This window comes from Crocodylus siamensis, chromosome 2 (assembly GCF_052110815.1).
Source record: "Crocodylus siamensis isolate JL-2025a chromosome 2, ASM5211081v1, whole genome shotgun sequence".
Lineage (NCBI taxonomy): Eukaryota > Metazoa > Chordata > Crocodylia > Crocodylidae > Crocodylus > Crocodylus siamensis.
The window spans coordinates 169,648,373-169,670,017 of record NC_143396.1 but is presented as its reverse complement, the minus strand read 5'-3'; the positions used below and the strand labels follow the sequence as shown (position 1 = coordinate 169,670,017).

General features: G+C 47.6%; 1 protein-coding gene across 2 annotated transcripts; it reads right to left on the bottom strand.

Annotated features, from left to right (window-relative positions):
* Nucleotides 1–6,825: 6,825 nt before the first annotated feature.
* LOC149871257 (membrane-spanning 4-domains subfamily A member 15-like) lies at nt 6,826–14,957 on the bottom strand. Of its 2 annotated transcripts, XM_090034895.1 has the most exons (6): nt 14,744–14,957; nt 12,914–13,033; nt 12,028–12,084; nt 10,072–10,203; nt 8,494–8,604; nt 6,826–8,143 (listed from the first exon to the last, which is right to left on the bottom strand). In XM_090034895.1, exons 1-6 carry the CDS (start codon nt 14,831–14,833, stop codon nt 8,027–8,029), a joined length of 627 nt encoding a protein of 208 aa, XP_089891021.1. In that variant the 5' UTR covers nt 14,834–14,957; the 3' UTR covers nt 6,826–8,026. The 2 variants fall into 2 exon arrangements, with proteins under 2 accessions (XP_089891021.1, XP_089891022.1); XM_090034896.1 differs by lacking the exon at nt 8,494–8,604.
* Nucleotides 14,958–21,645: the final 6,688 nt, after the last annotated feature.

Here is a 21,645-nt window from a genome sequence, read left to right as displayed (position 1 = left end):
GCCTCAGCACAGGGCCAGCCAGCCAGCAGCCCCGCGCTGAGGTACCTTGTGCTCCAGCCAACCTCTTCAAACCACATAAAGCCAGTCTGGGTGCTTCAGGCAGAACCCCCCCTGCAGCGCGGGGCAGTGCAGGGCAGCAAGGATCACGCCCCCCGCCTGGCACCTGCACGGCAGCTGCCCCATGGTGCAGATGCAGCATGGCTCGGCAGGGTGCCGCATGCTGTGTGGGAGCTGAGGTGCCTCCAGCAATCACCCAGAGCCCAGCACCGCTCAGCCCCAGCAGCCCAAGCTCCCAGGCAGTGCACAACACCCTGCTGAGCCACACTGCACCCACACCATGGGGCAGCTGCCACATGGGTGCCAGGCAGGAGGGGTGATCCCCAGTGCCCCCCACTGCCCTGTGCTGCATGGAAGAGCTCTGCCATGAGCACCCAGAGCCAGGATTGCCATTCCTGCAGCCTGTAAATGTGGGGCTTTTTTTTTTTTTTTTTAAGTGCTGGGACTAGGCAGGGAATGGGGCTGGGCAGGGCAGCCATGGGGGCTTCTCCTGCAGCTCCTCCAGCTGTGCTCAGCGCCGGCTGTGCTTAACAGACTTGGATGCTGGCACTGGCCCCAGATGGCAGAGGCAGCGTGCTGTCATCCCACGCGTAGATCCAGAGGCCTGCGCACCACAGGAGGCTGCAGGGCTCTGCCGGACTCCTCCTAGGGGACGCGAGCCTCCGACCTGCGCATGGGATGACAGCAGGCTGCTGCTGCCAGCCAGCGATACTAGTAGTAGTTTTGCTTTGAACAGTTTGAGGTGCAGTTTTATGAAAACGTCTGCACCTATCTCCTTGAAACTTGTCAGGCTTCATGCCCTTGGAAGGGGTTACTATCCCTGCAATTTTCATCCACATCAGGCAAGAAATGTCAAAGTTATAGGCAGTTTCATGATTCCCCATTATATTCTATGGGCAAAACGGCGAAACAGTGTTGAAACAGCAAAACAGTTTCGACGAAACAACGGAACAGAACAGCGCTTCGAAACTAACTGAAACTTGAAATGAAACACTGCCCCACTGAAACATTGAAATGAAATGTTGCTGTTTCACACAGCCCTACTGCTTTACAGACCCAAACAAAAAAGGCCAAGGAGTTTCTTTGGTAGCCAGGATGTGGGGATTGGGAAACTGAAGGTGCTTACAGGCTCTGGCAGGTTACAAATGAGGAAGGACATATCAACAGGTCATGTAAGGGTGCTGATACACTCAGCTTACATCTCTGTACAGCCGCCTAAATTATTCTTTTGCCTGCAGCAGATGGAGCACCCCCTCGCCCCAGGTAAGTACCTACAGCAGGTGCTGTTAAAGTGCTATGCCACTAGTGGTGGAGGTCAATAACATCTTGTTTGCCTGGAGCAGAGGGATGAGACTAGAGCTGCAGTGCACCATTTGTACACCAGTTCATTTTTCACTGACTTTCCCAGAGGTAACTTTACCCCACAGCAAGTCACTTTTGGTTGCATCTCCATAATTAAATTAAGACTGGAAATTAAAAGAAGGCTCCTAACCTTTAGAGCAAGTTTCCGGAACAGCCTTTAAATAGGAACAGAAGTGGTGGTGTCAGAAATGAAGACTGAACAATTTAGTAATGAGATTACAGGGTATGGTGGCTTGAACTAGCAAGAGACAGCACAGGCAAAAAAAAGGTTCCTTTCACCCTTGGTGTCTCAGAAAAAAAAAGAAATCTAAATACCTTAATCACCTTTTTAATTTTTTACTACAGCCATTTTTTGTGTTTCTGCTTAAGGGATGGTATGGATAATTCCCATCTCCCATCTTCCCTTCTTTTTTCTTCTCTTAATCTGTGTTTGATCAGTCAGGATGCTATTCTATATGAGGACACACCAGACTGGATATTTAGGATACCTGCCCTCCCATTGCAGTATTGGGAATTGGACCACTACGTAGCTTAAGCTTCACAGAGGCAGTGAGAAAAGAGAAGGGGCATTGTGGACATTGCATTTTGTGAAGCAGAGACAGTTGCAACTGTGTCCCTGAAAGAGGGCCTCTAATAAGCATTATGGGTCCAGAGTGAGTCCTGGCTACCTCACCCATGGAGGAAACAAAATGAGATTTTTTTTATAAGAGCTCTACATTTTTAGTGTAGAGATCTTGTGGAGATAAAATTGAAAAAAAAAAAAGGCTCTAATGATAGATGTCACATCCTTGAAAATCTGGGCCTTGGCGAGGTATTTATTCATTTACTAATTGGTTAAGAACAAAGACAACAGTATTCTCTCTCTGACAGAAGAGCTACTTTAAAAAAAAAGCAGTCAGATGAGAGCTCAAGTATACACCAGCTAAATATGGAACTGAAGATGCAGGAAGAGGCACAAAGGAATAAGGTTTCATTGATTACCCAGAATTGCCCATGGCAACAACAAGAATTTGCCGTGCAGTCTGGAATAACACATCAACCCCAGCCCACATGAGGGCTCTCTGATGCTCCGTACCACGCACGGAGCCTCTACAGCCAAATACTTCTGTTTCAGATAGGTAAATCAGATTATGCTCTGGAGGAGATTGAGAGAAGTGTGAGTATGTGCGTGTGTTGTGGGGAGTGGAGGGTGTAGTAGTTTGCACATGGTCAGACAGTGTCATATATAAAACAAAACTGCCCAAACCCTCAAAACTCAATGTTATTAGAATACTTGGAGCCGTGGCAGAGTCCTGAGATATGTTGACTTACTCCTGCTCTTACACAGACCTTCTGAGTACAAACACATGCGGGTGTAAGGCCAATATGGGAGTTATATTAACAATAGTTGGAAGGGTGAGGTAGGGGCAGGGGGACAAAGACATCACCATCTTTCCTGTTACTAATAAACTTCTCATATTGGTGGTGTATCTAAGAACAGCTGATTTAAAGGTCTGTTTGCAAAGGTGAGTCTAGGAGGCCACTGCTTTGGCTTCATAAAGAGCAAGATCACTGTTTCTCTTTCCACAGATTCATAGATTTCATAGGTGTTAGGGCTGGAAGGGACCTTGAAGATCATTAAGTCCAGCCCCCTGCCCCAGAAAAGAAGTGGTTAATAGGCATTTATTATTTCTTTTCATGAACGAGGTATTTAAAAGACTCTTTAAAAGGTGGAAAGCAATGCTTGAAGTGTAGCTATTGCCCCCTGCTACGGGTTTCCCTCAAATTTATGCTGGTTCTGTATATGCAAATTTGCTTTTATGCAATGACCCTTTGGATACCCAAAATTCGTTATATGTGAGGTAAATTCACTCTTATGTGACCAGCATAGGTGCCTCCCCCAAGCAGGTAAATCTATAGGGAAGGGGAAAGGGCCATGGGGCCAGGCCCCACTCACCCCAGCCCCTTCTGCAGCTGCTGTGGGAGCAGGCGACACCAGCTGCTGCAGCTCCAGGATTGCGCGGTGCCCTGAACCCGCCAGGGCTCTGCTTGTCCCCGCTCACCCCAGCTCCTGGGCTGTACCATGCCGTGGTGCAGCCAGGTGGTGTTGGCCGGTCCTGGGCCTGCTGCAGCAGAAGCTGGGGTGAGTGGGGACAAGCAGAGCCCCAGGGGGTTCAAGACATGGTGCAGCCCAGCAGCTACAGGCTGAGCTGGCATCAGCTGCTCCTGGGGCCACTGCAGCAAGGGCTGGAGTGAATGGGGAGAAGTGGAGGCTCGGAGCTGCAGCAGGGAGAAAAGCAGAGGGAACTGTAAGTGGGTGTGGGGTGCAGGGTTGGAGGGTGCGGCTCTTACTGCTACATGCACCCTGAGAGGATTATGGGTTGGGGGGCTGCGTGGGGCTCTTCCCTGGGGGCACGTGTCCCCAGATCTGCACATGGGACAAGAGCAGGCTGTTGCTGCAGGCTGGGTCCAGCAGCAGCACTGGGCTTTTCCCAGCACTTGGTGGTGGCACTGGAAGGGCAGGTTGGGCAAACTATGGCAAATTTGGCAGCAGCCCCCCTCCTGGTGCTGCCACCCTCCCCGAGCACTGGGAGAAGCCCAGTGCCACTGCTGTCCCCAACCTGCAGTGGCAGCCTGCTCTTGTCTCATGCACAGATCCAGGGGCACGCATCCCCCAGGAAGAGCCCGGTGAACCCTCCCAGCCTGCAGCCCTCCCAGGGTGCACATAGCAGCAAGAGCCACCCCCCACTGCCCTGTGCCCTGCACCTACTGACAGTGCCCTCCGCTTTGCTCCCTGCTGCAGCCCCAGGAGCAGCTGATGGGCTGCACTGCACTCCTCTCCCACCCCTCCCCTCGTGCCAGCCTTACTCCCCCCCTCACTGCCGTGGGAACGTATCCCAATTTCTTACATTATAACCTGGGTTCTCTTTATGCAAATTTGATTTATGCACAGTTTTCCGGGAACACGTGTACCATATAAATCGAGGGAAACCTGTACTTGCATTCAAAATGTAAACTATGTAACTCCAGTTAAGAATGCAGTAGATAGAATTGAACGCTGGATTTGTGGAAGTGATTCTCACCAACCGTGTAACTCTGGGTCCAACAAAGAAAGGAAAGGCCTTTTGAGCTCTAAGTTCAGGATCCCTATTGGATTCCCCAGTCAGGAGAAAGAGGGAAGTCACAACGCCAGCTATGTGTGACCACATTTGTTTCCTAGCTTGAGCTTGTAGCTTACAAGACTCCATGTTCTGTGCTTGCAGGAGTCTGTCAGAGTATACTGCCCACTTATAGCTTTCCTCCGGGTATCTCCCCACAAGGGCCCACCCACTCTACAGCTGTGGATTACAAAACAGCTTTTAGTTTTGTTCAGTCACTAAAATGGACTTCCTGTGTGTTTCTAGCATCCTACAGGGAGCTCCAGAAATTCTCATATAAGGAGCATGAGCAAATGTGTGTGTTTGGGGCATGGGGGTTGGAGTCTTTGTCCCCATTGCTACTCCACACCTGCACCTCAGGTGAGATCCACATTGCTGATGGGATCCAGTAGATCAAGTCAGTGAATTTTGATCCTTCTCCTTCTAGCTTTCATCACCCCAAGAGATTGTGCCAATTAAATATGGCTAAAAACAGAATCTATTTCCAGATAGTTTTTCTCTGAAAACCCCAACATAATATGCAGTACATTTAACTCATATAATTCCATTTATAACAATGAAAGGGAAATGCATTTTTCCCCAGAGTGTATCAATCTTTTAAAAGATTGGAAACACGTTCCTCTAAAACAGTGGTTCTCAACCTTTTTTTGTACCAGGCCCCATTTGTAAACATTGATGTCCAGTCCTGGCCCAGTAAGTAGTTTAAGTAGAAAGTAGAAAGCTACTCCCTGGCCTACCTGATGCCCCTCACTCCTGGCCTGCCCCCTGGCCATAGTCTGAAGGTCACTATGGTCAAAAATGATTACAGCATTGGTGTACTCCACAGGACTTCTCTTAAAGACAGTCAGCCTTCAAGCCAGAAAGTGCTGCTCACAAGACGTTTGAAAGGATCATTTATGTGCTCTCAAGTTCTCAACCTTGCACTCAGGTAGAATGACCCACCCTCACACACCTGTGGCCAGGTTGGCTGCCCTGCCTTTGGATTTTGTTAACTTCTACTGCACGTAGAGGTAGCTCAGCCATTTGAGGGACCCACAGGGAAGCAGCAGCAGTCTGCTCAATATACCTGTGCCTGAGGCAGTGACAGTTACTCTTGACCTTAGGTCTGAGTCTTGGCTGTAACATCCTCAACCAGTGACTGTGGCTGAGTCGAACTCTCCTCCACCTTGGTATTAGTCATTTTTAAAAACCCCAGCCCAAAATTTTGCCTGTCCCTGCTTACTAAAGGCCAGACTCTGCCGTCCTTTCCTTGAGGAGTATCTCTTTCCATGTCTAACCCCAGAGTTTTGTTGTCCTAAACCCTTCCTGCAGTCGTGTGACACCCATCTACCAGGTGAAGACTTACTGACATCATCTAACTGACAGGGAAAGCTGTTTTCTATCACAGACTACATATGCTGGCCTATATTTAGTTGCTTATGTAATGGCATGGCTCGCTCTCCACTGCCGCGCTTGGCTGATAACGCAGAGGTTGTTCACATTGTGAGTTCTATGGATGGATTCTTCTGATTGCTGCCAGCTCTCTGTTGCATTAGCTACTGCATTAAGAGGGGCCCCGCAGCCACAGACTGGAGTCCAAGATCTTTGCTTCCTTCATAATAAGCAAGAGCTGTCTAAAAGGCAGATCCTTAACTGGTCTAAATCCAGCTGGAGTCAAAGAGGCTGCAGCAGTTTACACCCACAAAATTGTTGCTTCTACATTTCTATAGACAAATTAGCCTGCTGAGAGAGCCACTTCTTTTTAACAGTTTCAACTCAGAGAATAAGCTGCTTGCCTAACATTCGCCTCCCACCCACCCCCCTGCCTTGAGTTCACTATTCTTCTCCCTTCTTTTCTATGCCACATATCCAAGGCAGGCAAAGCTTTGGTTCCAATTCCTTTTATGTGGGGTCTTAAAATGTTGAGATACATAAACAGTGAGTGCGCCTATATAGAACTTCATGGGAGAAGCCTTTCCCAAAAGTAGACACACAGTGCATGAGACCGCCACCTGTATGGGTCAGTCAGTGATACTATAGGATGTTGTCATGGGAATGTCATCATACAAATAACAACAGCCAGTGGAGGTGACAAGAGCATTGCAACTCCATGAACTAGCCTGTCTGTGGCATCTCCACAGTAATTGCCAAGGAGAGTGTGTGTGGATCTCACTCAGAAGTGGCACAAAATACCCAATGATCCAGAACTGAAAGTTTCAAACAAATAATTTATTTTAAACATTTAATAAAACCAACAAAAATACAACCAAATGTAAAAAGATTGGGTCAATGTAGGACATTTATGCAGGTCCTGATATACTTCAAGACCGCTTATAAGACACAAGGTATACAACTACATGACTCTGACCACTCCATGGTCACCTCAGACTAATAATCCGAAATTTCCACCAGGTTTTTAAGAGCCAGAGGAAATGAAGCTTTGCTGTTAAAACCCTATCCAAGACCTACTGAACTTAGGGGTGGGATTCCCCACCTGCCTTTTCCAAAGAACACCTTTTACTGATGATCATTAAAAGGCATATTACTTTAATGGTCATACGACATAGGAGAAAAAAAGCCATACCCTGCTGTTTGAAGGGCTGCTTAAATCAGGTATACAGCCTGATAAACTCCATAAGATATTGCTGGTTTCCTGTGGCTGTCATGTTTGTGTGGGAGGCTTCATTTTCTCTGTGTAAATATAGCATCCTGTTCTTCTAGCTGGAGCGGGTAGGGGGTTGGGATGAAGAATACTCCTGCAAATGTCTGTGCCTCTAACACCATGTCCTGTTCTCCTTTGCAGTGGATAACCCATGAAGTGAGGCCTATCCTAGCTCAAATAGGGAATTTTTTCTTCTGTGGCTGCCAACCCTCTATGACCTAGCCCTCATTCTGCACAGGAGACTGGGCCAGAAGATGATAGCAGGATGCGCTCATGGCTGACCTGGTGCAGGATGAGTGTAGAAGGTGTGATGAAAGGCTTTATGAAGGCTGTACCCTCTACCTACCCACACCAGTGCCTTTATCAAGGCCTAAGTGGGTCACGCCAGGATTCAGTGACAAAGGAAGCAAGAGACAGCAGTGGATTCCTAGCCACGCTTTCACCCTATTGCCCTGGCTATGCTCTGCCCTGCAAAGCAGGCAACTGGCCACCCCATGCAACGTCCTCATAGAGCAGAGTAACAGCACAAAGCTTTTTGGGGTGGGGAATAACACTGACTATTCCATAGCTGCCTGTTGGGCTCTCCTGCATACCAGGGTCTCAGTAAACTCTCAATGGGGGGCAGGATCGGCCCTGTGCTGGGAGGGCAGGGAGGAGGGGAGAAAGACCTTGCCTCTTTGAACTCAGAGAGGAAGGCAGGCAGGGGCTAGAATATCTGCAGTAATTGAAGGAGGTTCATCATGCAGGGGTCAGTTTCTGCTCCCCAGAGAAGGAGCAGCTGCTTCTGCTGTCAGGATGATTCCTCCTACAGGTACCTTCTCCGGCCCTGCTACTCAGCCTCATCCTTGGGATCATAAATCACCTCGTTGTAATTTGGTGGTTGGAGCAGTTCTGTGGTGGAAACCAGGGGGTCTGCCCTGACAGCATTCGGCACAATCAGCATAGCCTGGAAAACAAGAAATTGGCTCTCTTTGTCAGCAAGACCAAGACTTACCACCTGCATCTTCCTGTATAGACCCTGTACTAGTGCCCATTGAAGTTGCTGGGTATCCCCAGAATGACTCCACTAAACAGTGTCCTGCTCACCAGTGCAACCAAGTACTGTCCCAGCGTTGCAACCCCTGGCCTTGTCTTTGTCACTCCAACAATTCCTGTACCCCATGTTAGTCAAGCCCCATTGGGCCTCCCTGAACCATTGCTTACTAAACAGAGATCAGACTAAATAGAAATGAGCATCTCCTCAGGCTTCCTATAGTCCTACCTGGCCAAAGTCCCCCTGGACCTTAAATTGCTCACCTCATTGGAGTTAGCACGGGTCACTCGGCACCAAAAATGTGCAGTGGTAACTGCAATGCAGAACTCTAGGATTGTGAAGATCAGCAGCACGATGGACATCCCGTTCCCTGCCTGCTCGAAAAGAGAGACCCACAACAGCATGTCCATGAGCATCACTCATCTGTCAGTGGATGTGGCCTAGAGGTCTGGTTACTGCATATTGCATATTGCATGCAACTTGCTCCTCCTTGGGGCTGCCCGCCTTGCCACATCCCTGGTAGAACAAAATCCTCTTTCTACTTCTCCTGCATTGAAGTTCCCTGGGCGGGGGGTCTGGCTTTCCTGTGCCAGATTTAGGCTTCACCTTCTGCCAGGATTCTACACCCTACGGGCCAGACCTTTGATGGTCTATAAATTGACTTCCGCCAAGCTATGCCAGTTTTCAACAGCTGAGATCCTGTCTCCTCATCCTCACTGCATATGTTTAATGTTATAGCACATCCCCTGCAGATCCCTAGGAGGGCCATACTAGGCTTTTGATCCTGCCCTGTGCATGCTGGGGCAGAGATTTGGGAGATGTGCTACTTTATGCAATAATATTCCCTCAACATCATGCATGTGCCAAAGTGCTGGGCTGGACTGTGACTGAGGAACTTCACAACTAGCCTGCTTGGAATCAGCAGATCCCCAGTACCAGGCCAAAAGCACCCACTCAAGGTCTGCTGAGAGTCTTTCGGCTGACTGTTAGCACAAATCCCCTTGGCTGTTTTGTCTCCTTGTGTCTTCCACAGCACCTTGCACAACGGGGACTTGTTGTGGGACCTCTCAGGGCTGCTCTTCTATAAATCAAGCTAAGTTGGAGCCAAACCCCAAGTTTTGGATGTTTTCTACCTGGTAAAATGCTCTGCTTGAATGTTTCTTTCCTCTCTCACGTCCCACTTTTAGGCTGTGTGGACCATTTAGACTGAAAGGCCCAGATCTTTTGAGGAACTTAGCCATGAAAATACCCTTTGATTCTACTAATTTCAGTGGCATTTATATGTTTGCCTACTTCAAGGACTTGTGAGACATTCCCAGCCCTAAGTGCCTGCAGACCAACAAGCACAGTGAGTCCCAGACCTCAGGCCCTTCAGGCCTACCATAAAAATGATAAATGGCAGGAACTTTGGCCCTTTGGAGCACGGAGCAGGAGTCACCAAAGTTTACACAGAAGGAACAATCATTCTTTGACACAGCGGGCAGGACAAGAGGCAAAGGCTTATTGGATTTAGATGAAATCCCAGAGAAAACTTCCTAACTGTTAGAGCAGTGGGGCAATGGGACAAACTGCCCAGGGAACTTGTGGAATCTCCTTTACTGGAAGTTTTCAAGAAGAGGGCTGAGTAGGAGTTGGCCTGGGGTGTTTTAGCACTAGCACACCCTGGTTCTGTGCCAGAGGCTGGCCCTTTCAAGGTCCCTGCCCCCTAATGGATCCTTCCTTCTCTCCAACAACCCATCAGTAGTTTTACATGTGAGCTTAGAAGAGCCCAAAACCCTCCAACAACAAGCATCCCAAACCAAGGAATGTTGAGCGCTGGTAGGATTGGGACCCTCACTTACCATCACTAAATAGTTGTAATAATCAAAATCTGAACGGTACAGGCCATTTAAATTCAGATCTATTATAAAAGACGTGATCCCCAGTAGTGCAAAGATAGCACTGATGACATTCATGGTCTGGCTGCCTTTCACCTGGAAGACACAAATTGACAGTGAATGCAGTTGCTAGGTGCAGATGAAATACTAATCAGATAGAATCTTGGCAAATGACTTGAGCCACGTGCCCGCGCCACCCAGTTTGTATCTGGAACGCCTGGCTCTGCCTGGACTGAAGCCAGTGAAAATCCAAACATTGGAAACTCAGCCACCCTAAGATAGTTTTTCTTTTTTTGGGCTGACCTGCAAGAGAGAGCAGCAGAACTCAAATGAAATGATGCCTGCAGCCCTCACCCTGAAGTCACAAGACCTGAGTAGGATTGGATGTTTATAGGGAGAATAAGACCATCACAGTTACATTAGACAAGACTACAGGTAATTCATGGCATGGACACATGGGACCTTTACACCACTATAATCTGCCTTTACACTAGTGTAAATGTTAAGTGGTCAAATGACATCATTGGTCTACCCCAGTGTCACTGCACCTTGGGATGTTAGACTTTCCAAGGATCAACTTCAAAGCTACGCACTGATGTAAGTTATAGCAGCATATGGGCTGTGTGTCCACCACTCTAGTCAGTTTCATCCCAGGGTAGCAGTGCAAATGGGTTATCAACAGCTTCTTTCCACTTACTGAGAAGGCATTCTAACAGCACCTATTGCAGACAGAAACCCTCAGAGATGTGCTAGCTGTCTGCTTCAGATACCCATGTAACTTAAACCTGTGTTTAAATGGATGTATGTTATACCACTATAAATGTCTGTCTCCATACTGTATACTTAGAAGAGTTAAACTGCAGGTTCAGAGAGCAAATCAGTCATCGTTTATTTATAAGCATCATCATCCTACAGAAGAGCTTCCAGTAGGGGCAGCTTATGCAGCTTCTTACACATTCTGATACATCTGATACCAGCCATTGTCAGAGACAGGATACAGGGCTAAAAGGATCTTAAAGATAATCCAGTCTGTACATGAATGTGTTTTTTTCTAGTTTGGAGGCCTTTGGATGCCTGTCACTCTAGACCATATTAGGCTGGTACATGGTTGGTTATTGCACTTCACATGGCTGAGACTAAGAGATAGGATTAGTGGGTGGAGGCTTCAAATCCTGTAGTCTGCAGAGAACTTATTGGCACTAGCCGTCTCCCAACATTACAATATTACAGGGATAATTTACAGGGATAGCAAAATCTCTGTCTTGTCATCCTGTACCTGTAGTGGTGAATAAAATCAATACACTAGACCTGTGCAAGTATGGTGGTTCACTGAGAGTTCCAAAAGGTAAAAAAAAGAAAGGAAACAAACAAAGAAAAAACATTTTGGTGAATTAAAAAGTAGAAAACATTTTGTTCTGGGGGATCAAAACATTTTGTATATGCCACAACACTTCAAGTGGGTTTTTTTTTTATCATTTTAAAAGTAATATTGAAAGAAAATCCAAAATGAAAGTCACTTTGGATTTAAAAAAATAGTTGAAATGCTTCTTTTAGAAAATAAAAAATAAACAGTTTGACTGTTTGGGAATTTTTATTTTCCCCCAGCTTGAACAATTTGGCAAACAGACATCTATAAATGCTTCAGTCTCGCTGAGTCCCCATTTTGTCATTACATAAAATTCTGGCTGAAATTTGGCCAGTGCACTGAAGAGGAATTTCCTGTTGCACCAACAGTGGATTCATGTGAACCCTTGCCCTGCCCTGAAGAGATCCCACCCAGGCATCCCTCAGCTCTGTCCTGGGAACAAGATTGAAATTCAGCCCCCTGTCCCTTTAGTTCTGCATGCCATGCACAAGATTTCTGATTTAAGCCTGGTCAAAGACGAGTTAAACTCAGGCCAAAGATGCTTTAGGACTCACCGCACACTCGGTAGGGCTTTTTTCAGCTCCAATTGAGAGGCATCCAGAAATGATGAACTGAGTGGCAAAGAGGAAACAATCAATGCATTAACTTGTGACTCTTTTATTTCATGGATCAGTTCAGCTTCCCTTTTTGAGGACCCATCTCTAGTATCTGTGATGGAAATCAGGGAGAGGGGGAGACTGGAATCTTCCTCCCTGCTGGTCTGAATCCTTTGGGGAGCACAGGAGACAGAGATCCCATCCACCCAAAAGCAATGACCTCTCTGGATGCCCAAAACCAGGAGCTTCCCTACCGTGTGGCTGAGAGGTAGGATTAATCTGGATCAGGGCACTAAGGATCCATCACGCAGGGCTTGTCTACACTAGAGGAGCATCTGCTGAAGCTGCCGTGCCCCCTTGTGGAGACACAGAACGTGCCAAGAGAAGGAACTTTCCTGCCAGTGTACTTCTGGACCACCTCTGCCAACGTAGACTAAGCTGATGAAAACGTTTTTGTCAGTATAGCCACATCTGTACCAGGCATCTTGCTGGCAATCTAAATTGGCTATGGGGTGCGATTTATTTAATGAGGCAATGCTAGCAAAATGTTGCTATGTACACATGATTAAGTTCTTTAAGGCAGGCATCTTTTTGTGCTGGAGTGGTACAGTACCAACGACCAGAGGGACCTGATCTGTGACCTTGGTTCGCATCCTACAGCTAATAATCCATATGATCCATTAGCATCCCAGTCCTCTGCATATGCATCTAAGAGACAAACCCCAACCAGAGATGGGATGCTGATGGGAAGCTCAGGGGTAGGCAGGTGGAGAGGGCAGGGCATGAGATGGCCAGGGGAAACCAGTCCGACTCAGATTCATTCAGCTCCATTCATGCTACTCACAGACACTCCTCCCAAGAATGGGATCTCGCCAACCACAAAGAGAGAGCTGTAGACGTTTGTGAGGGTCGTCAGGACAATCCCGAAGCCGATGTGAATGAAGCCAGTCATGATCTGGATGGTCTGAGAGAATAATTGCAGCAATAATGTGCATTATATTCACCCCTGGCCACACCTTACTGGCTCTGAAAGGGATGCCAGGGGCATGGGCATGGGCATGGGCAGACTTTAAAGCCAACCTGCATGGTCAAAGCAAAGTTAGTGTAGCACATGCAAGAGGAGAATAGGTATGTCTATGCCGCATCTCTGGTCCTGTCATGCAGGGATGCTCCTAAGTCTTCTCCACCCACCTACTGACATTTATGTGCACTAAGCCCAGAAAAAGGGCATCACTCTGGCTGGTCTCAAGCCCTCTGTTTCCAGAGTGCGTGGGACACCCCCAAGGAGTCTCTTTATGAAGTTGTTGCAGCTTGCACTCGAGGTAGTGCATTCTTAACTCAAATGGTAGAGGCCTAGCTCTAAAGATCCAAAGCTCAAGCCTGAGCATGTGTTGGTAGCACAAATATTAGCCAAGGAAAACTGGCTAAGTGACTACTGTGTTTGGTGGGAAGAGGATATTGAGGCAGAGCAGCAAGCTGACCTGCTGTAGCCCTATCACGTGTGAGTTAGAGCTCAGCAGTGTTTGACTCATGGCCCCATCCTTTGCAGGCCTATAGCCAGGGCCCACCAAGAAGGACTGCAATCACGGTGTAATGAGTTCTGATGCCCTCAGTGGTCTCTGGAAGAGCCTCACCAAAGGCCCCTTGAACTGGAAAGATTTCTCCTTCTACTGCAGCCTGACCTTGCTTTCCATTTCATACCCATTTCTGCCAGCATTAACCCCTGTGGGCCACACACAGCGTCCTCAGCCAGCAGAAATCTCTAAGAAAGGTTTTCCCTTTACATGCTGCACCAGTGCTATAGCTTGGACCAAGGCTATACCTAAATCCCCAGCTCCTGTCAGCTTAGCAAACCTGCAGGCACTCAGCATTAGCTGGCTGGGTGCAGGCCCCTGCCCTCTGGAGCTCCCAGGGAGAAGGTGAAGATTGCAACAGGACCAGGGCCTCAGTTGTACACAAGGCTCCCAGCCTCTGCCATCCCCCTCTGAATGTGGGAGCAGGGCAGAAGCTGGAACCCAAAACAGAGCCAAGACACCCGCTGAGGTACAAGGGCACTCTCATCCTGTCTGGCTGGCTAGTTAGCTGCCCTATCTCCTCGAGCCCTTCCCCAACCCCATGTTCACTTGGTGGACAGGGTGGGAGAGATGAGAACCAGCTCTTTGGATGTTAACCAGACCCTTTAAGTGCACGCAGACCCTCATCCCCAATTACTTCTTTTGTCAGTAGTGTGACAAGCACAGGCTGGAAGAGATGCCAGCACCAGTCTCTGCTACCCAAGCCCTTGCCTCCTCACTTGCTCTGTAAGCCAGAGAAACAGGATGTCAGAGATCCACCTGCATGCACACAGGCTGATGGTCACGGGCACTTGAGGGTGAGGGCTCATGAAGGGTCTCAGCAGAACCCCTGCCACCCAAGGCACCAAGCCTGGTTGCAGGGAGGAGGGCGAGGGGAAGCACCAGGGTAGCCCAGGGGATTTCAGGCTAGAATGGAGCAATACGATTCTCTGATACTGGGGTCCTGCACAGCACAGCACAGAGGGGAAGGTTTGTCCCTCTTCCCTGGCTTTTGGAGGCACGTATATGGACCAATTCAGGATGAGTCATTCTCCCTACTCCCCATTCCCTGTGTAGCCCCCTCCACACAGTGTCCCAGCTCCTGGCTCTGCCGTACTCACCCCCATCACTCGGTTCTTCCCCTTGGGAACCGTCTCCACTGTGTACATTATGGCACGTCTGCCCAGCCGCATCGTCCCCCCTTCTTGCATGGGATCAGCTGGGGTGGTGAACTGCCAGCCTGCAGGGTCCTGGGCGGCTGGGCTCTACGCTGCATCAGCCCCCATCCCCTGAGCCTGGACCACAAGACTGACAGGGCTGCTCAGCATCAGAGCAGTGAGAAGGGAAGGAGGCGGGACAATGCCATTGGCTGTTGTGGAGAATGATGTCAGAGTCAGAGGAGATGCTGCAAGACACAGACAGGAGGGAAAGACACGTCTGCGTGTGTGTGTGTGTGTGTGTGTGCGCGCGCGCGCGCGCACACACATCTGTGTGGGTGGATGGTGGGCTGAAGGAGGGAGGTGGGGAGTCACTCCTTGGTGCTAGCTACAGCCCCTTGATTGCACTTGAGAACTGCTTTCTTAGCAGCTGAGAAGAGGCAGCTCCAGGGGATGGGGGTGGGAGTGAATGAGCTGCACAGAGCCCCTACCCATTTTTTGGCTGCTGCCAGACAAGCTAATCCAACCTGATTCAGCCCAATTAGATGTAATCATCCTGACAGCTGCACAAGTGCACACACTCCGGGAGCTGTAAGAGCACTTTGTGATTGCGGGGAGGAGAAGGAATGCCACGGTCTCCATGATGGGCGTATGTCACCATTGGAGACTGATGAGGTTGTAGGAACCAGATTTACTGGTTTAAGAAAAAGTGAAAACCTCTTTTGGTAGGAGTAACAGCAAAGGGTTGGGGGGCAGGGGAGCGGGGAAGTAATTTCATTTTGATCCCCATATATGATTTTATTCATAGTGGATAATTAGTCTGCAAACCTCCCTGCTATAGAAAGTGTCTGAGGTCCAGATCCTCACCCCATTTGTAAAAGGACAGAGCAGTTATATGGACAATCAGTATTTTCAGTGTTGTTGTCATTAGGGACAATACATTTTAGCAGGGATATTCAACTCCTTGCTTCCAGGCTGATCTCTTAGAACTGGACTTCAAAAGGAGACCAACATTAGGAAACAGATTATCCTACAACTGCTACTTTGGTTTTCTTATCCCTTCCTCCAGAGATGACTATTGTGATAAAAGGATACTGGCCTAGTTGGACCTTAACAGGTGATCCACCATGGCAATGCTGCCCTTTCTATGTCTGCACTAAGATTTTAATATGGGCTAGCTGGTGCCTGTTTAGAAACACAGCTTTCTTCCTACTGAAGCCATAGAGGGGGGCTTATCTAGAAGCAGATGAACCTCTACTCCTATTTTATTCCTGTCCCAGATTTAAAAGTATGATTAATAAGTGATCTCAGGTTGCCCATATCTGAAAATTCATTTGATAATTCATCACTGTTCCAGTCAGCTGAAGGCCAAAATCCACGTGAGATCTCAGGGCAGAGCTGGGGGAAGAGCGTGGGACTGGTAGACCAACAGGACCTTTGGAGAAATAGATTTTAAGCATCAAACTTTTCCTCTTGGCTCTGCATTTCCAGCACTTGGCTGCACGGGGAAGCAGTGAGAGACACAATGGCAGTACCATATGTTCCTAACCTAGCATTCACCAGGTAATAGCAGTCCCCCTGAGATTTCCTCATAAAGGATACAGTGCTCATGAGATCTTGAGCCCTTTGTTCTGATTTTAAAACTGGCTATGATCAGAGCAGTGTGAAGTCTAATTATTAACAATCTCCTTTCCTAAACCTTCCCCAGAGCTTCACCTGTCTGAAATCAGAGCCTATTTTATGGCACTCACTGATGAAAATCCTACAGCCCTGGGACAGTAGCAGCAGTCAACAGAGCTTATGACCCTGGACAGACACTTGATGTAATACCTCATGATGCATTTCACCATTCTCATCCTCAGCATGCTTATCCCAACCAATATTCATCCACACAGTGGTCTTCACCTGAGAAGTCATGAGTTATCATAAAGAACATGGGTTATTTTTATACGGTATATTTGAAAAAATGAGACCTAACTGACCATTGCCAGAGATGGGTATTTATGGCCATTGATGGGAAAGGACAATAGACCATGGGGAGTATATGAATTAGTTATGTGTCACAAAATTGGTACACTGAGAAAAAAACACTCTTTTAAAAATGATACTAATTATTATCTGGCCACTGTTCATTTCTTCACTTCCCTCCCCAACTATTTCCTGTTTGCAGCCAAAAAATGCAGGTACAGTTAGCACAGTGTGACTGCACATTGTGAAGAGAAGCCAAGCCACCCTAGAGCCTGGGTGTCTTAGATCTGGGGGTCTGGCACTTTGGGGTGAGATCCCAGTGAGCACATCTACATGTGCACCAATAAATTCTAAAGTTTATTGCTCAAGGGTTTTTGGCTCCAGAGTACACTGTTTGAATGGGTACCCAGGAGCAAAAAACTCCAGAGCAAATTGCTCTGAAGTTTATTTGTGTACACCACATGAAGCCCAGTCAGGGCAGTCTAGCTGGCAGGGGACCCACAGGGTCAGCCTGCCAGTTTAGGGATGCTCTGACCTGGCTCTGTGTGCTGCAGGGGTGGGGCTAGCATGCAACCCCTGGGCTGAGGCACATTGTGCCCAGGCCAGCCACAGAGTGGCACATGAAGATGGGGGAGCAGGTGAGCCTGCCATCCCAGGGCTGCTCCAACCCAGCTGTATGCTGCGGAGAGGCTGGCTGAAATGCAGGGTGCCTCAGCACAGGGCTGCCTGCTGGCTGGCCATTCGCTTGAGCCACCATTCCTCAGTCAGCTGAGGTAGTGTTTACATGTGTGCTGCTGCACTTGAAAAAACTCCAGAACAGGGTAGTACTTGGTATTTTACAAAACTACCTTGCTGCACAGTTCATTAGTTTCATGCACTCTAGTAGGGTCACACATGTAGACGCTAATACATTTACTGTTCAATTAATTGGTCAACTGCGCAGTAAACATTTCATGTAGATGCACCTGTTATGACGGGGTGGGCAAAATGCGGCCCAGGGGCTGGATGTGACCCACCAGCCCATTCTATCCTGCCCGTGGGGCCCTTAAAAAAATGTAGAAAATTAATATTAATCTGCCCTGGGCTGCCTGTTATGCGTTCCTTGATGGCTTGCCAAAACTCAGTAAGCGACCCTCTGCCCAAAATAATTGCCTGTCCCTGCGTTATGATATTCAAGGGCATGGTTTTCAAGGAACTGGTTACACAGAGATTCCTTTAGCATAAAGGCAGGAAAGAATGTTTCTCTCAGAATCTCCACAGGCCACGGGGGCGCATCTTGTTCATAGATTCATAGTTTGATTTACAGATGGGCAGAATATTTTTAGCTTTAGTCATCATCTTCTTCTTTATGCAGCTGAACATCCTGCTTGTTGTTTGGACCATGCTGAACACAGACCTCGGCTGTCCACAAAAACATCTCTTCTCTCAGTGAAGCCTGTGCATTTCCATCTTGGCAACATGTATACAAAGCTTGCTTGATTCTTTCTAATGAAACTTACCTGGCACCTACAAAAATTACTAGTTGTGACTCATCCTTCTTTATACTCTATTTCTGCATGTCCTATCATAGCATCTAATGAAGTAACTTAGGTTCAAGAACACTTGTGCTTTCTCTATATATCTTATTTAGTTAGTCTATAGGACTAGAGACACAAACATAAACCAGTATAAGTGATCAGGAACAGGTTCAAATCTGTAACATAACAGAAGTTCAGTGCTCATTAATCACTTTCAAAATGGCCAAAACCAGTTTAAGATAAACCTGGATTGGTGTAGTATCAGACTTAACTAATTCAGGTTACATTGGTTTATTGAACTTCTGTCCCAGATCTCCTCCAGATTCAAGTTAACTCACCATCCCCCAGCCTGCCAGGATGATTTGCACCTCCCCCCACGAGCTTCCCATCGCAGGGTGGGTGGGCTAGCCTTGGCCCAAGCTATCTGCTCTAGCCAAGCGAGGAGCTGTGCTCTAGCCCTTTGGCCTGGGCCACTGCGGGCACATGGCTGCATTTCCAGAATTAAAAGTGAATGTCTGTTCACTTGCTATGCAGTTTAGATTAAACTATGAAGATAAAATCAATTCAGCCTCGGGCTTTTTGACTGTCTGTACTTAGCCTAAAGGTGTGTATCTACCCTGCCTTCTAACAAACTACCATGGCTAACTACCTCTCAGTCCTTTTTACCATTCCTCTGATAATTAATAGATACACTTACATGCCACCATTTTTCAAGGCATCCTACTCTTTATCTTTCCTCAGGCTGAAAACTGACATGGAAATTTGGGGAAGAGCTATGTAATTAAGTAGTTCAGAAGTTTTCTAAGAAAACAGCTTCGTCCTGGAAAATGCCAATTCAATGACATCAAAATATTTTGCTAGACAGTAGTCATTTCATCACAATCATCAGCTAAAATTATGCAAGTTTTTTGCTTTCAACTTATTTATAACAGTTAAAACAAAGTCAGAACAAGGTGTCTCAACCTTATCAAAAGAAAATGGTGTGGCAAGATTGTTTCAATAGGTCTCAAATGATTTTTTTGTGTTTAATGTTCACTTAGTGTGACACTGATGCCTGTCCAATTCAGGGCAAAGGGAAATTCTGAAAAGAAATTCCTGGGCTAATAACAGGGAACCTGCCTGGTGCCAGTGTGGATCTGGGAGGCAGGTAAGAGCTCTTGGAGCTATACCGTGGAGTGACACTGGGTGGCAGCAATGAGCAACATAACTTGGTCCATGGTCCATACAGTAGAAGGCAGGGTAGATCTTCACCCTATAGACTAATACAGTGGTACCCAGCTTTTTGGCCAGGGGGCCCTGTGCTGCCTCCACTCACTGAGATCAAGCTTCATGAACCCCATGCTACCGTCACCCAGTCCTACCTGGCAGAATTGGGCTCCAAAGCCCTGCACAATTCCTTCGCCCAGCATGCTGGGATCAGGCTGGGGTACCACCCTGTACATTCAATCTAGCACACAGGGCCATAGTCCTAGGAGTGCCATGGATCAGAAGACATGGTGCCAGGGGCCAAATCAGGCCTGTGGGCTGATGGTTTAGCACTCATGGACTAGTAGAAGGGAGGGTAAATGTGAATGTTATAGACTACCCAGAGTACAGAGAGAAAGAGAGAGAGATTACAAGCTTTTGTGAGCTGAGATTCGCTTCATCAGATGCTGACTTCAAACTAACATGGCTAACTATGTCTCTGCTATGGTATGTATGGTGCCAGAGTCCCTCAGGCTGGCAGGAAGCAATACAGTGCACCAAGCTGGCATTTCTAGTCCTGATCCTCAGTAACCCCATGAAAATTGATGCTGGGCCTGAAAGAGCTTTGCATGTCAGGGGTGGTAGTAGTTGTGATCGCACATGTTCCAGAAGAGCCCTGAGCATGAGGGCACAGCTGGTGGGGTTTACCAGTACACCCCACACCTGTCCCTTTTGCAACAAGAGGGAGACCCTGATACACTCCAACCTGCACCCTTCCACCTTGCAGCCTTACTTTTACAGCTTCTTCTGGAAGGTCCTTTACCTTTCTCTTCTGCCTTGTTAGCCTCCTTCTGGTGCTAACCAAGATGGGAAGTTCTCTGTGGCTATCCGTCTTTCATGTCCTGATCGTTTCTCCCCTCTGGCAGTGATCTTCTAGGCAGCATCCACTGGCTTCTTCAAGGAGCACTGGCTGTTGTCCAGGTTTCTCTGCTTGTTGTTGCCTTCTTGTTCCCTTGCTTTACAACGACCTGCAATCTTGTTCCTCTTCTATCTTATCTTGTCCTGGTTCTCATGAACCTCCCCCATCTCCTTTGTTTCATTTCCCTTGTGGAAAAGGGAAAACAGCAGTGACAGGGATGGAAGAAGAAAAGATACAGAGAAAGAAGAATGAAAATAGAATGAAAAAATAAAAGAGCTGAGCAGGAAGCGGTAGGGGAAAGTGTGGCAAGTATTTTTTGCTCTGCAGAGTAGTTGAGCTATTTTTGCTAATGAAATTCACCCATCACCAAAAAAAACAGCCTGAAAGGGAAAAATACAAAACAGAAGAAAGCTTTGGAAGGGAATAACTGCAGCAAGGGAATTAGAAAAATGGGAACTATTAGGCAACTTGGATAAAAAATGTCTCCAAGTTCAAAGAAATATGTTCTCTCTCTACAAGAGCAAATGACCCTATAAGCACATGCTAACCTAGCATGTGACACAAAATCTCTAGAGGTAGAGATAATATTGCACATTTGAGTCTGACATGGTGTCTTGTGACCAGCTTATATGGACGATTAGGTTTAGACTACCTGGTGTCATCTTGTCAGCTATGACAAAGGCACGAATACCTGCATGCACTTTTACAGTTCTTGATAGCCAGGCCCACGCCACCAGGGGAAAGAAAAAAAATGCTTCTCAATGCTACTAGGCAAATAGCACATGAGAGGCAATCATTCTGATTCTCCTAGAGAGCCCAATCCTGCAAAGTATCCAGGGTACCAGCACCTCAGAGGAGCAGGTCCTTTTCTGTGGGCCGCACAAGTCCCGCCTGGCTGGCTGGACAGGGAGGGAAAACTCGCACCCAGCGGCCACCACTTCTCACCGCCCCATGCTGCCGCTGCTCTGCGTCCAGCTGCACCCTCCTCCCCCTTCCAGCCACTGCAGGTACACTGACTAAAAAGGTTGAAAACCCCTGCTCCAAAGGAATTGAAGACAGGTGGGTGTTTTCCTCTCTTGGACAGTGTTGAAAAATATCACCAAAATCTAACAAGAAAAGCATAGAGGCTGGGATTGCTTTAGAGAATCCTCCTAAACAGAGGGAATGTTTCATCCCAATAAAATCAGTGGGAGTAATCAGACAGCTGCTATGTAGTTTAAGTCCCATCAAATATGTCCTACTGGGATATCTGGGTCATTTGCATACTTTAACTGTGA